We start from the raw sequence: 12903 nt of genomic DNA on the forward strand, positions 1-12903 counted from the left end.
TCTCTTTTTTTCTCTCCCTTATCTCTCTTCAAAAGAGACTGAGGAAAGCCTCATAAATGAATAAACTAAAGACAAATAGGAGAGATCTGGGAGAATATTATATTGCCTCTCCTTTCTTTTCAATTTCCTTAGCATACTAGAATCATGGGACAGGAGGGTGGTTGATGGTAGCATGGACCTCACGAGCCCTCAAATTCGTTCTGGTGTACTTAGCAAAGGGAGCATCTTTCTTTACCAGTAAGAGCATGCTGTGTTTAAAATTAGCCACTTAGATATGAGGAAAATTTTTACCAGAGAGTTCATGATATATTCCTTTTGGGGAAAAGTACGTCTTCACATTATTACAAATATTATGTCCTAACATAAACATACGGCTTCTTTAAACAGTACACAGAATGAATTAGAGATTAGATGATGTTTTCATTGTCACACATCTAGCAGCTTATCTCCCTTTAACATTTTTAAAACTTACATCTACATTTTGACCCAATGTGTAAAGTTTAATGAAAATAAGATTTTTTTTTTTTAATATTCAGGTGTATGGTTATCCTGTACCTGCAGCTTTAATTGTTCAGTCCAGCATGCATTATTACCTTGCATGTATCTGTGAATCATCCTCAGAGTTAATACTGTTTTTTGGTTTTCATTCCTGCTGGAGTTCTCATAAATTCTCCCTAATCTTGATTAATACAAATGATTTTTTTTTTTGTATCAACAAATTTTATCACCTCACTATTCATCCCCTCTTCCAGATTGCTAATAAATATAGGCCGGAGGGGATGGCTTAGTGGTCTAAGCATCAGATTTGAAATACCTAGAGTCCCTGGAACTGCAGGTTTGAATGTCAGCAGAGTCAACCCAGCTCATCATTCTTCCAAGGTAGATAAATGGAGTTCCAAGCAGATTACTGGGGTCATGAGGATGAGATCTTTAAAAACTAAGGTTTGTTATGAGTGATACAAATCCCGTGTGTCTTTCTGAAAGAGTAAGGGTTTGGATCAAAGTTTCAAACAAAACTTCCCTCTGAACTTGTTCTATGGTCTCTCCTTATGCACTAATTGACATCCTCCTCCCTGGGGGTCTTTGAACTCATGAAATAATACTTCATTAGATTTATAACTATTACAGGAACCTTTTAGGAAAAAAGTCCTCTGCAAAAGAAAGAAAGTGTGATGATTTTGTATTGACTGCCATTGGTGCTCTGGCCACTTTATTGTTAGAATGTTTCAGTTCATGACAGTTGGCCATTGTTATACTTTGTGCTTCTTAATTATCTAAATCTAATGTTTGAGGGATTTCAAACATTCTTTTTTTCCTTTATGATAGCCTTCAGTAAGAAAGGGAGTGCTACCAATAATGTTGGAAGAAATTTTGAAGACTAGACTCATGGTGAAGCAGTCAATGAAGGCTTATAAGCAAGACAGAGCCCTTTCACGAATGCTCGATGCACGACAGCTAGGACTTAAGCTTATAGCAAATGTCACATTTGGCTATACAGCTGCTAATTTTTCTGGGAGAATGCCATGCATTGAGGTAAGTGGTATAATTCTGTAGTTTCTTCAAAAGAGACTAAAGTAGCGTTAAATGAAAACCTGTTTATTAAAGCAGTTTGTTTTGTTTTGAAACTTTAAAGGGTTTCATGTCCATGACATTGGATTAGTTTTCTCAAACCGGGGCTGTTGTGTCTTTGATAATTTTAGAAATTAGCATACACATATTTCTACATGACCTGGAGGACCATATTGTAACCAACTATTAGCATAAGATTTCAATGCCACATTTATAGCAATGTTTACAACAACCTTGGTACTAATTCCTTTTAATGTATTGATAGAGATCTGATGAATAGTGTAGGTTGCTTCTCCAAATGTCAGAATGAACAATCATTTCATATTTACTCATGTAGCAGTAGATATAAAGCAAAACCTTTCTTGCCCTAACCAGTTTGGCTCAGTGGATAGAGCATCGGCCTGCGGACTGAAAGGTCCCAAGTTCAATTCCGGTCAAGGGCATGTAACTTGGTTGTGGGCACATCCCCAGTAGGAAGTGTGCAGGAGGCAGCTGATCGATGTTTCTCTCTCATCAATGTTTCTACCTCTCTATCCCTCTCCTTTCCTCTCTGTAAAAAATCAATAAAATATATTTTTAAAAAGCAGAACCTTTCTTTTATAATGGTAGTTGTAACTAAAAGATACTTTTCGTAGAATAAGATTAATTTCTTATTATTTACTAAAGTAGGGTGTTAATTTGATATGAATTCAATATACTGTAACAGAGTAATATAATACTAGTGATTGAGAAAAGAATGATGTAATTTGTTTTGTTAATGATCTTTTTGTGTCAAATGAAGGCCAGAACATTGTGGTCTACCAATTATTTTCCTCTTTTATATACAATCTCTCAGCCCTGTACTAAAGTAATATTTTTCAAATTAGAAACCATGGCACAAAGTATCCGACTGTGTTTTAATTTAATTACCACTCTTCCCTCTCTCCTTCCCCCTCACCCTCATGCCACTGAATCCTTCAGGTTGCATAGTCTTTGGGCAGGGGTAGCTGCAAGAGTTCTGACTCTTCCGGGTGTAACTTAAATGGGTCAGAGCAGGCAGCAGGAGGCGGACAGTTAGGGTCCATATGTGCATGTATCTCAGAAGCACATTTGACTCTGACACTAGGTGGCTCACCTACCCAGCTATTTGCCATCACATATTTTGAAGTGTATCTTTTTGAAAGTGGCAACAGATGACAGATTAAAGATTTTATTAAAACTTGAATTTCAATTAGATAACATGATTTTTTAAATGTTTTAGGTTATTGTTGACCTACTTTTAATGCACGAAAAGGTCTCAAAGGAGACCTTTAAATTTCTGCTACAGTATTTCTATTTATTCCTTTGTTCATACACTTAATATCTCCTTTATAAAGCAACTTTAAACAGCCTCTTAACTACTATTTAATCCTACATTTAGTTCAGATAATTCAAATTTTACAGTTAAAGGGGAAGGGATTATTATTACTATTGTCACTTCTTAACATGAGAGGAAAAAGTATGTAATTCTTATTTTAAAATTCTAAAACAGAATTCTCCATTTGTGCTAATGGGCAATTTTCCCCAACTCTTAGCTTTAACGAGTTAAATAAATTAAGCAACAATGCTAAATACTATGTCAAGTTGATCATTAAGATTCACCACTCACCAGTGAAAAAACCCGTTAGACATATACCTGCCTACTTGATTTAAATTGAATACTTTAATGTAATTTTCATCATATAATTATACGTTTTCCTGTTTTACGATTACCTAAAAATTTTGTATAACCAATCACTGAGATTTCAGTTCAGCATTAACTTTAATAATCCTGAAAAATTATCATAACCTCTAACAAAATTTTGAAAGATACACGTACACTCATGCATATACACAGAGTAATTTCCTGCTTGGTTGGTTATAAAGGCATATTAGAAAGTCCTTGAATAAATAAGGTTCTATTATTCCAGGAATCAAATGTAGCTGTGTACTTGTGTAAAATGCAATCCATTGTACTTACTGTTATACTCACAGGCAAGTCTTGACTGGCTTCTTTTAAATTCTTCATCTTATTTTCTTCTTGAATACTTGTAGAAAGAATGGTGACCCTGGTGACTATTTAGTTTCTTTTTATGTTCTTTTTCCTTTATTTAATTTTAGAAATGTTTAGTATTTAAAATTAAGTATTATATTTTAAAAGTCTATTGACTTTACTAAGCTAAATTAAATATTATTTTCAATGTGTTTGTACCAACAGGTTGGTGATAGTATTGTTCACAAAGCCCGAGAGACCTTGGAACGAGCTATTAAACTGGTGAATGATACCAAGAAATGGGGAGCGAGGGTTGTGTATGGTGATACTGATAGGTAAGTGAACTTTCTGTTTTGAAGCTGTCTTTTTGCATCTCTTTAGATATTCATTTCAGTGTTTAGAATGGCTTAAGGGTAATCATTCCTAAAATAGAGTTTTATTTAATTCCTTTCTGGTTCTTATGATCAGAGTTAGGGCAAGTCCTGATTTACCAAATATGATCCTAAGAGCAAGAAAATGTAAGTGTCCTGAGCCAAACACTGTGAAAATTCCCATGGCATCCTTCCAGGTAGCCAAGTAGAAAATGATCTATGTAAAATTGTGTACACAGGAGTCTAGTCTGTTTAAACAAACAGCTTTTAATGTGAATAATATCTCATATAGTTGCAGCTCTCTGAATTTAAATGTATATCAAAATAAATAATAAAACTGTTCTTGAGGGACAATTTGCCAAAGTTGTGAGTGGTTAACTTTTTACTAGGCTCCAAAGTCTGTTGTTAAGAATGATTCTTCAAAATGAAATCTATAACCTATTTTTTAAAATAAGGCTATATTGGTGTAATGAGTATCAGATAGGCCTAAAGAGACAATATTATAGCTAAGGCCTGTTTGTTCTGCTTTAGTGAATGTTAAAATTAATTCAGATTGAGATCATTTATTTTAAAGACCTTAAGTAATATTGGATAAATCTTTTCTTAAGCTTTTCCTATCAGACTCCAGTATTGTCTCCAGTATTGGCAGAGAAAGAGCTTTTCTAAAGAAACCATCCAAAGGAGATTAAAGTCCAATATAAAAAAACACTTGAAGAAATAGGAGATTGGTTTAGGTGGCTCCAAGACTACAAACAAAAGTCTTAAAGTCATGTCTCAAGATATTGTCCATGTCCACTATTTAATGTCTTTCTACTAAAATTATAAGTATTAGCCATTGCTTCTGTTGATTTCAGATTGTGGTATATATTGAAATGAAAATGCTATTTTAAAGTTAAATTATATTAGGAAAAAATGACCAATACTTTTGTTTATAAGTTACTTTTGAGTATTTTTGTATTGGGATTTTTTTATTCATATTAGAAATTCTTTCCTCTTGACCTGCATGTATTGCTGGTGGGACTATACCTCCTAAATATCTTTCTGGAATTTAGTTTGACAGTATCTTTCATATTTTAGTGTCCACCATTTACCAAGAATTTTTTTTTAATTTACTTATAGGAATTTATTATGAGGTCACAGAGGTGTACCAAATTATTTTATATTAAATATTAGCAAAAAAAAAAATTAATGACCTAAATTTTCAGTGATAGTTTGGTTAATTATACTATATCCATACATTGAAATACAGTACAACTGTTAAAATAATGTAAAAGAACTAGTGACACTGAAATGTTCACAATATACTATTAAATGAAAGGAGAAAGTTACCCAATGGTATGATCTGTGATCCCAAATGAGAAAAGATTTACAGATATACAAAAAAAATTTGGGGTATCTTTTACCTGAATGATAAGAGTATGTAGATGGCTATTTTCTTCTTTGTGCCTTTTTGTTTTTTGTTCTTCAGTAAACATGTATTACAAAATAATATGTGTGTCTTTTTTAAAGCTGGGTGGTTCTAGAAGGAAATTTCCTCCCACATCACAAGTAAAATTCCCATGTCTTTATACTCACATTTTTTCATTTATTCTCACATGATTGACCAAATTGTGTGTCATACAAATCTATAAATGTCTAGGAACAACCCAGCTGTGATAACTGAGCTGGTCTGTGTGTAACTAAACTAGCAATATCAGATGTCTTAAAGAGCTGTAACAAGATATACCATGTGTGCACAGGAAAGTTGTGATAATACAAGAAAGCTTAGATCAGAAGCAATTTAATAAGGAAGGATAAGAGGGGGGAATGTTTTTTTTTAGTATTAGACATGCTAGCCAGGAAAGTTACTCTTGGTGAAACTTTTTTCTTACACTGACTTCCTCGTTACCCTACTCTATTTTTAATCTTCTAGTATGTTTGTGCTACTGAAAGGAGCTACTAAGGAGCAGTCTTTTAAGATTGGTCAGGAAATTGCTGAAGCTGTAACTGCTACCAATCCCAAACCAGTGAAATTGAAGTTTGAAAAGGTAAGAGAAACGTAATACTAATGATCACATATAAAAATCACATAGCTTGTAGACATTTCTGACTTGTTGAATATATTTTCAGAATCAATAACAGTACACAGGCTATTAAAGTGTTATATTTAAAATATTTTTCCTTAGTTTTATATAATTTTCTCAAATCTTTTAAGTAATGTCTTTACATAAAGAAATGAAAAGACTGTTTCGGTTAAGTATTGATGTATAACAGACCACCCCAAATGTAGTGGTGTAAAACAATCACCATTTTATTATGCTCAGGAATTCAGAAAGGTTGCAGCAGGGATGGCATATCTCTGCTCCACCATGTCTAAGTCCTCAGCTGAGAAAACTTAAAGGCTGGAGGTGACCCAGCTAAGGACTGAAATCACCTGAAGCGTGGTCACTCCCATGCTGGCTCTGCTGGGACCCCAGCTGGGGCTGTCAGCTGGAACACCTGCACATGGCCTTTCCCTGAGGCTATTTGCTCGTCCTCACAGCATGATGGCTGAGTTCTAGGAATGAGCAGAAGCTGTTTTGCTTTTTGTGACTTAGTCTCAAAGTCACACACATCATAGCCTGTCTAGATTTAATGGGAAGAATGTCAGAGTCGCATTGTAGAAAGACCATGTGGAATAGGAGATATTAGTTCTTTGAAATATACAGTTTGCCACAAGGACTTTCGACTATTTTCATTTTACTTTAGATGTCAAGTATGTATTCAGTTCTTTCTATATACAGTAGGTCCTCGGGTTACCTCAGAGATCCGTTCCTACAGCGCGATATAATGTGATTTTCGCCGAAATTCAGAACCCACATATATAAGCACCTACATCACTCACATGGCGCACATACAGAGCAGTAATGAAGTGAAACAGTAAAAAAAAAAAAAAAAAAAAGAAATTTAAAAGATAACAATTCCTGACCTTTACTTGTGGTAAATAAATAATAAAAAACATAAAGTACATATGTCGAGATGATGGAACTTTTTTTTTAATAAATAAATGGGAGGTGGCAACGTAACCACCGAAACGACGTACATGGCGTCTGACGTAACCTGAGGACTGTCTGTAAAAGATACTGAGCTAGGAGAGGTGTGGAATGCAAAGCAGCCTAAGACACAGTCCTGCCTTCTAAGAGCCAATAATCTAAAAGGAACAATTAAAAATGTATATAAGTGATCTTTTTTATTGTAAACGTAGGAAAGTTTCATAAAAGCAGACTCCCTAAGCACGGTAAGAGCACAAAGAAAAGAAGGTCTGCTGTCCTGGCGGGTGGGGGCACTCTGTAGGAGGTAAGATTGTACTGTGTCTCGGAAAACGGTTAGATTTTCAGTAGGCAGCCACAGGCAGCAGCATTTCTCAGGAAAAAAAATGGCATGTAGAAGGATGTGGAGTTGGAAAAGCCCAATGTGGGAATACGGAGAAGCAGAAGGGACATCTGGAAACATAAAGTTAAGACCAGATTGTCTTGGATACCAAGGTACAGTGTTTAAACTTGATTCAGCTAAGTTTATCAAAGAAGAGCATGACTTAGGCAGGTAGGTTTGGGGGGTATTGACCTGTATGAGTGTACAAGAGGGGCTGGGAAGAGGAGAATCAAGACAAGATACTTCTTGCAACCTGCATAGCCTGAACTGGCAAGAATAAAGAAAGGACAATTCAACAGATACTAAGAAAGAAGGGTTAGTAGGAGTTAGAAATGGTTGATTTAGGAGGGCTGGTGTAAAAAGGACAAAAAAGGAAGAATCAAATATGACGCCCAGTGTTTATCGTGTACCTACTCTGAAGCAAGAATCCTGCTAGAAGAGATTCAAAGAAGACTTGGACATGGTATCTGCCCTAAATGAAAAGTGAGCATTCCAAGTGGGGGAAAGGGGAAAATTAGAAATAGTGGTAATGGGTACTGTCCTAGAAGTATGTGTATGGTGCTATGGACACCCAACCCCTCTGGCAAAGTGAAGAGCATGGTGTGCTTAGAAAATAACAGCAAACATAAAAATTTACCTGAAATGGGTCACAGATCTAAACATGAAAGCAAAAACTGCAAAACTTCTCAAAGATATAACATACATTTGTTAAGAATTGTGAAGCTTTTGTTTATGATGAATATTAGTTTGTAGTGTTGTTTTTTTCCTTGTATTATCTTTGTTTGGGGGACCAAAAAAAAAAGGTTGCCCCTGACTGGTTTGGCTCAGTGGATAGAGCGTCGGCCTGCGGACTGAAAGGCCCCAGGTTCAATTCCGGTCAAGGGCATGTACCTTGGTTGCAGGCACATCCCCAGTGAGGAGTGTGCAGAAGGCAGCTGATCGATGTTTCTCTCCCATCGATGTTTCTAACTCTCTATCCCTCTCCCTTCCTCTCTGTAAAAAATCAATAAAATATATTTTAAAAAAAAAAAAAAGGTTGGACTCATAAAATGAGTTGGAAGTGTTACCTCTTCTAAGATTAGTGCAACTATTTCTTCCTTAAATGGTTGATAGGATTTACCAGTGAAGCCATCTGACTCTGAAATTTTATTGGGAGGGAGGTTAATTACAAATTAAACATCTTTCATATATATTGAATTATTCAGCTTTTTTATGTCAGTTTTGGTAACTGTGGTTGTCAAGGAATTTGTCCATTTATCCTATGTGGACAAATTTATGGGCATAAATTATATTTCCTTATGGTGGTTTTGATATCAATAAGATTTTTAGTGGTATCCTTCCTTCTATTTTTGATATAATTTTTCTTTTCTTAATCATTCCATTAATTTTTACTCATTATGTCCTTATACTTACTTTGGGTTTAGTTTGCTTTTCCTTAATTTAGAAGTTTGAATCATTGATTTCAAACATATTTTTTAATTATAAGCATTTGAAGATACAAATTTTCCTCTAAATACTACTTTAGCTTCACGTTTTAAAATCTTGTGTTTTCATTATTATTTGCTTCAATGATAGGCTATTTAGAAGTGTGTTGTATGCGTTCCAAATATTTAAGGATATTCCAGAAATCTTTTTATTATTCCTAATTTAATTTCATTGTGGTCAAAGAACATACTCTGTATGACTTTAGTGCTTTTAAGTTTGAAATTTGTTATTTGGTCCAACATATGATCTGTTTTAGTGAGTGCTCTCATGTAACACTGAATAGCCATGTGTATTCTGAATGCTCTATAAATGCCACTTAGTTGATAATATTGTTGAAGCCTTCTATATTCTTACTGATTTTCTGTAAATTTTTAAAAGGCAGGTGTTAAAATCTCCACGTATAATCATGGATTTGCCTTTTTCTCCCTTTTAGTTCTTTCAGTTTCTATTCCATATGTTTTCAAGTTTACTTATTAGATGCCTTCACATTCACGACTATGTATCTTCTTGGTGAATTGATACTTTTATCTTTGATAATATTCCTTGTCTTAAAACCTACTTTTTATTAAATAGCCACTCCAACTTTGTTTTGATTAGTGTTAGCATGTGTATATTTTTCCATATTTTATTTTTAACCTTTATGTGTCCTTGTATTTAAAGTGGATTTCTAGTAGACAGCTTATAGTGAAGCCTCACTATTTGATCAGATATAATCTGATCATTTCTGCCTTTTTATTGGGATGTTTAGACCATTTACATTTAATATGATTATTGATAAAGGAAGGGGAAGGATCTATTGGGTAACTTTAAAAAAAGGGAGAGTGCACATACCCATTGATCTAGGAATTCCACTTCAAATTTTTCTGTGGATTAATCCATGCAAGGTTGGTGGAACAGTATTTGTAATTCCAAAAGACTGGAAACCTCCTAAGTGACCCATAGTAGATAACAGGTTACATAAATTGTGATACCCTCACATAATGGACTATTACCTCCAAGATAAATTATGAAATGAAATAAGCAAAGTTCAGAATGATGTATATAGTAAGCTACCCTTATGTGTATAAGTACATGTATGTACATAGAATATCTCTGGAAGGATACACAGGAGATGAATAACAGAGGATGGCTCTAGGGAGGGAAAAGTAGAGGTTGGGGGACCAGGACTTTTCATTGTAAATTCTCTCACAACTTTTTTAATATTGAGAGCTATCTACTAGAAATCCACTTTACAATTTAGAAATACATGTGTGGGTAATGCTTAAAGCAATTTTTAATTATTTAATAGGGTATTATTGATGACTTTTGAGACAGCAGTGTCAGTTGAGGTAGGACCAAAATTGATAGTACAGGCAAAGAAGTACATGATGAAGAGGTAAAGACAACTCCTTGTGTGTGTTTTCACCTCTAAGTATTATATTATGAATTAGTTGGGCCCTGAGACATAGACTTTTTCTATAATTGACATTTGTTTAAAGAGAAAAAAAGACTTAAAAATAGATATTCATGGTAGAGGGGGAAAAATGGTTATTGAGAGACATTGTGTTCCATTTTATCACAGGTATATTTACCCTGTGTTTTACAAACAAAAAAGAGATATGTGGGTTACATGTATGAAACACTGGATCAAAAGGACCCAGTATTTGATGCAAAAGGAATAGAAACAGTCAGAAGAGATTCCTGCCCTGCTGTTTCTAAGGTAAGTTTTATCTATCTTGTTTTCATATTTGAGAAATAAGCAGCTAAAGAATCTAGTGAAAATCCTTAGCACACATCTAGGCAGAAGAACTATAGCCTATATGCCTATCTATAACTACAAGAGGAACTAAATGATGTTTGAGAATTCATTTCTAATGAAACAACGTATCTGATGTTAGTCCTTAGTTTCTAACTCCTTCCCACACCTTACCTTTTACCACAATTGCTAAAAAAAAAAAAAAACCAACACATGAACCTGATAAGATTTTCCTGCCTATCACCTGGAACTGATCCTATATAGTAAAAGGCTAATATGCAAATTGACCAAACAGCAGAACAACCAGCCGCTATGATGCGCACTGATCACCAGGGGGAGCACCGCTCAGCCAGAAGGCCTGAGCCAGGCTCATGGCTGGCAAGCACAGCAGCAATGGCGGGAGCCTCTCCTGCCTCAGTAGCAGCACAAAGGATGTTCAACTGCCTGATTAGGCCCGCTCCCCATCAGTCAGACATCCCCCAAGGGCAGCTGGACTGCGAGAGGACACAGGCCGGGCTGAGGGGAGGACTCTCCCGCCCCGCGCCCCCCCCCCCAAGTGCACGAATTTCGTGCACCAGGTCTCTCGTAAATACATATTATCATATGACAACACACAAAAGATAGGAAGCTTTTGGATAAAGAGAAACTAGCAACAGAGATATTTCATAAGCAATATAATGCATCCTAGATTAATTGAAATTTTGTTTACTTGGGTCATCAGATATAAGTTAGGGTTAGCAGATATAAGTTAGGAAGATTTCTGAAGAATGGTACTTAAATTACTGAAATTTCTCAGCTATGGTAATATTAAACATAGTATATTATATTTAATTTATCTTTACTCAGTCCCAGACTCTTCCTATAACCAAAAATGAGTGGCATAAATGGAAACGTACTCAACACACTGAGTTTTATGAGAGCATTAAAAGCATAATAAATTGACTATCAATTTGTTATTGTCAGAATGACATATATGTAATATTATACGAATTTGAGGTGTTCATTAATACTAGTTTCTGGAAGAAATATCATCCAGTGCATTCTTTCTCTGAGGGCAGAATTGTACCTAGGCTGAACTATCAAACATCCTGTGTAAATAAGTATGGGTTCCAGTTCTCAGAATAAGATCAGAACTTTTACCTGGAACTAATTTAAATTCAGTCCACTAAATAAATCCACGTATGTCAGTCATTTTCTAGTAGGAATAATCCCAATACAGAAAATTCTGTCATAGTTAGTATATACTTATTGACACTAGAAAAAGACTAATTTTGATTTCACTGCTTGGTGATATTTAAATTGTTTCCTGTCCATCTGAATCAGGACTTTTTTACAACAGGGTAAATAAAACAATACATGAAATCATGCCTGGCTTCTTGTGCCTAGAGCACTTTTACCTGTTTAAGAAAACCGAAATGATTTTTGTCACTTCACACAGAGCAAATATTTCATCTGCATGTCATTCAATATTTCATCTGCATGTCAGTCAATGTGCTTTTTCTCAAATGACATGATATTCTACTTTTAGAAATAGCTATGTAAAGTCTCTAAAATATTTTCTAATTTCTAATAATTCATCCAATCATTGTAAATAGCAGGTTGTTTAGGTAGATCACATTAACAGTAGTCACATAATTGAAAATATAACAATAATGATGATATGCTAGGGGATATTTTATCTATATGAGCATATCCTTTCCTTTCCTTTTTTTTTTTGAAGATACTTGAGCGTTCTATAAAGCTGCTATTTGAAACAAGAGATATAAGTTTAATTAAACAGTATGTTCAGCGACAATGTATGAAGCTTATGGAAGGAAAGGCCAGCATGCAAGATTTTATCTTTGCCAAGGAATACAGAGGAAGTTCCTCTTACAAACCTGGAGCTTGTGTGCCAGCCCTTGAGCTTACAAGGTAATGATGTGCGCAGCAGTACAAATCTCAACTCTTAGCAAGTGTAGTCCTGGGGTTCTGAACAGTTTGGGAAGATGAAAAGACTCATTCATAGGCACAGATACACGCTTGTCTCTTCACGTGCAACCTCACTGAAAGTGAATGGGGCTCTCCCGCACTTGGTGAGCTCTCAAGAGGAAGGAGGAACTTGCCTCTCCATTCTGGACTCCCTTTGGGTAACTGAAGTCAGTGAATTGTAATCTGGGGCAGAGCTTGAATCATTGTTTCTCACATCAGTCACTAGGCAGTCCTTAATAGTGATCTACCAAAGCACTGACATGTGTCATTCTGGAATCAGGTCATCTAACCAGCAAAACTTTCTTACTTTCTTATCTTTCATTGTTAGATTTATGATTTTTAGTTCTTATTCTTAGGGGATTAAAAACATTTTTAGCTAGTTGATATCTGCCAAC

At 35.1% G+C, this 12903-nt stretch overlaps 1 protein-coding gene across 19 annotated transcripts in view; it reads left to right on the forward strand.

Annotated features, from left to right (window-relative positions):
* The window catches only part of REV3L (REV3 like, DNA directed polymerase zeta catalytic subunit), a 171382-nt gene that overhangs the window by 151469 nt on the left and 7010 nt on the right, over nucleotides 1–12903 (forward strand). For 16 of the 19 annotated variants that reach the window (XM_036318168.1, XM_036318167.1, XM_036318154.1 and 13 more), the window contains 5 exons: nucleotides 1327–1533; nucleotides 3785–3894; nucleotides 5843–5957; nucleotides 10367–10504; nucleotides 12261–12451. In XM_036318168.1, the coding sequence (XP_036174061.1) occupies nucleotides 1327–1533; nucleotides 3785–3894; nucleotides 5843–5957; nucleotides 10367–10504; nucleotides 12261–12451 (761 nt within the window). Of the gene's footprint in view, nucleotides 1–1326; nucleotides 1534–3784; nucleotides 3895–5842; nucleotides 5958–10366; nucleotides 10505–12260; nucleotides 12452–12903 lie in introns of those variants that run through there. The other 3 variants (XM_036318171.1, XM_036318172.1, XM_036318174.1) reach the window with 3 other exon arrangements.

Source organism: Myotis myotis, unplaced genomic scaffold, assembly GCF_014108235.1.
Source record: "Myotis myotis isolate mMyoMyo1 unplaced genomic scaffold, mMyoMyo1.p scaffold_m19_p_7, whole genome shotgun sequence".
Classification (NCBI taxonomy): Eukaryota; Metazoa; Chordata; class Mammalia; order Chiroptera; family Vespertilionidae; genus Myotis; species Myotis myotis.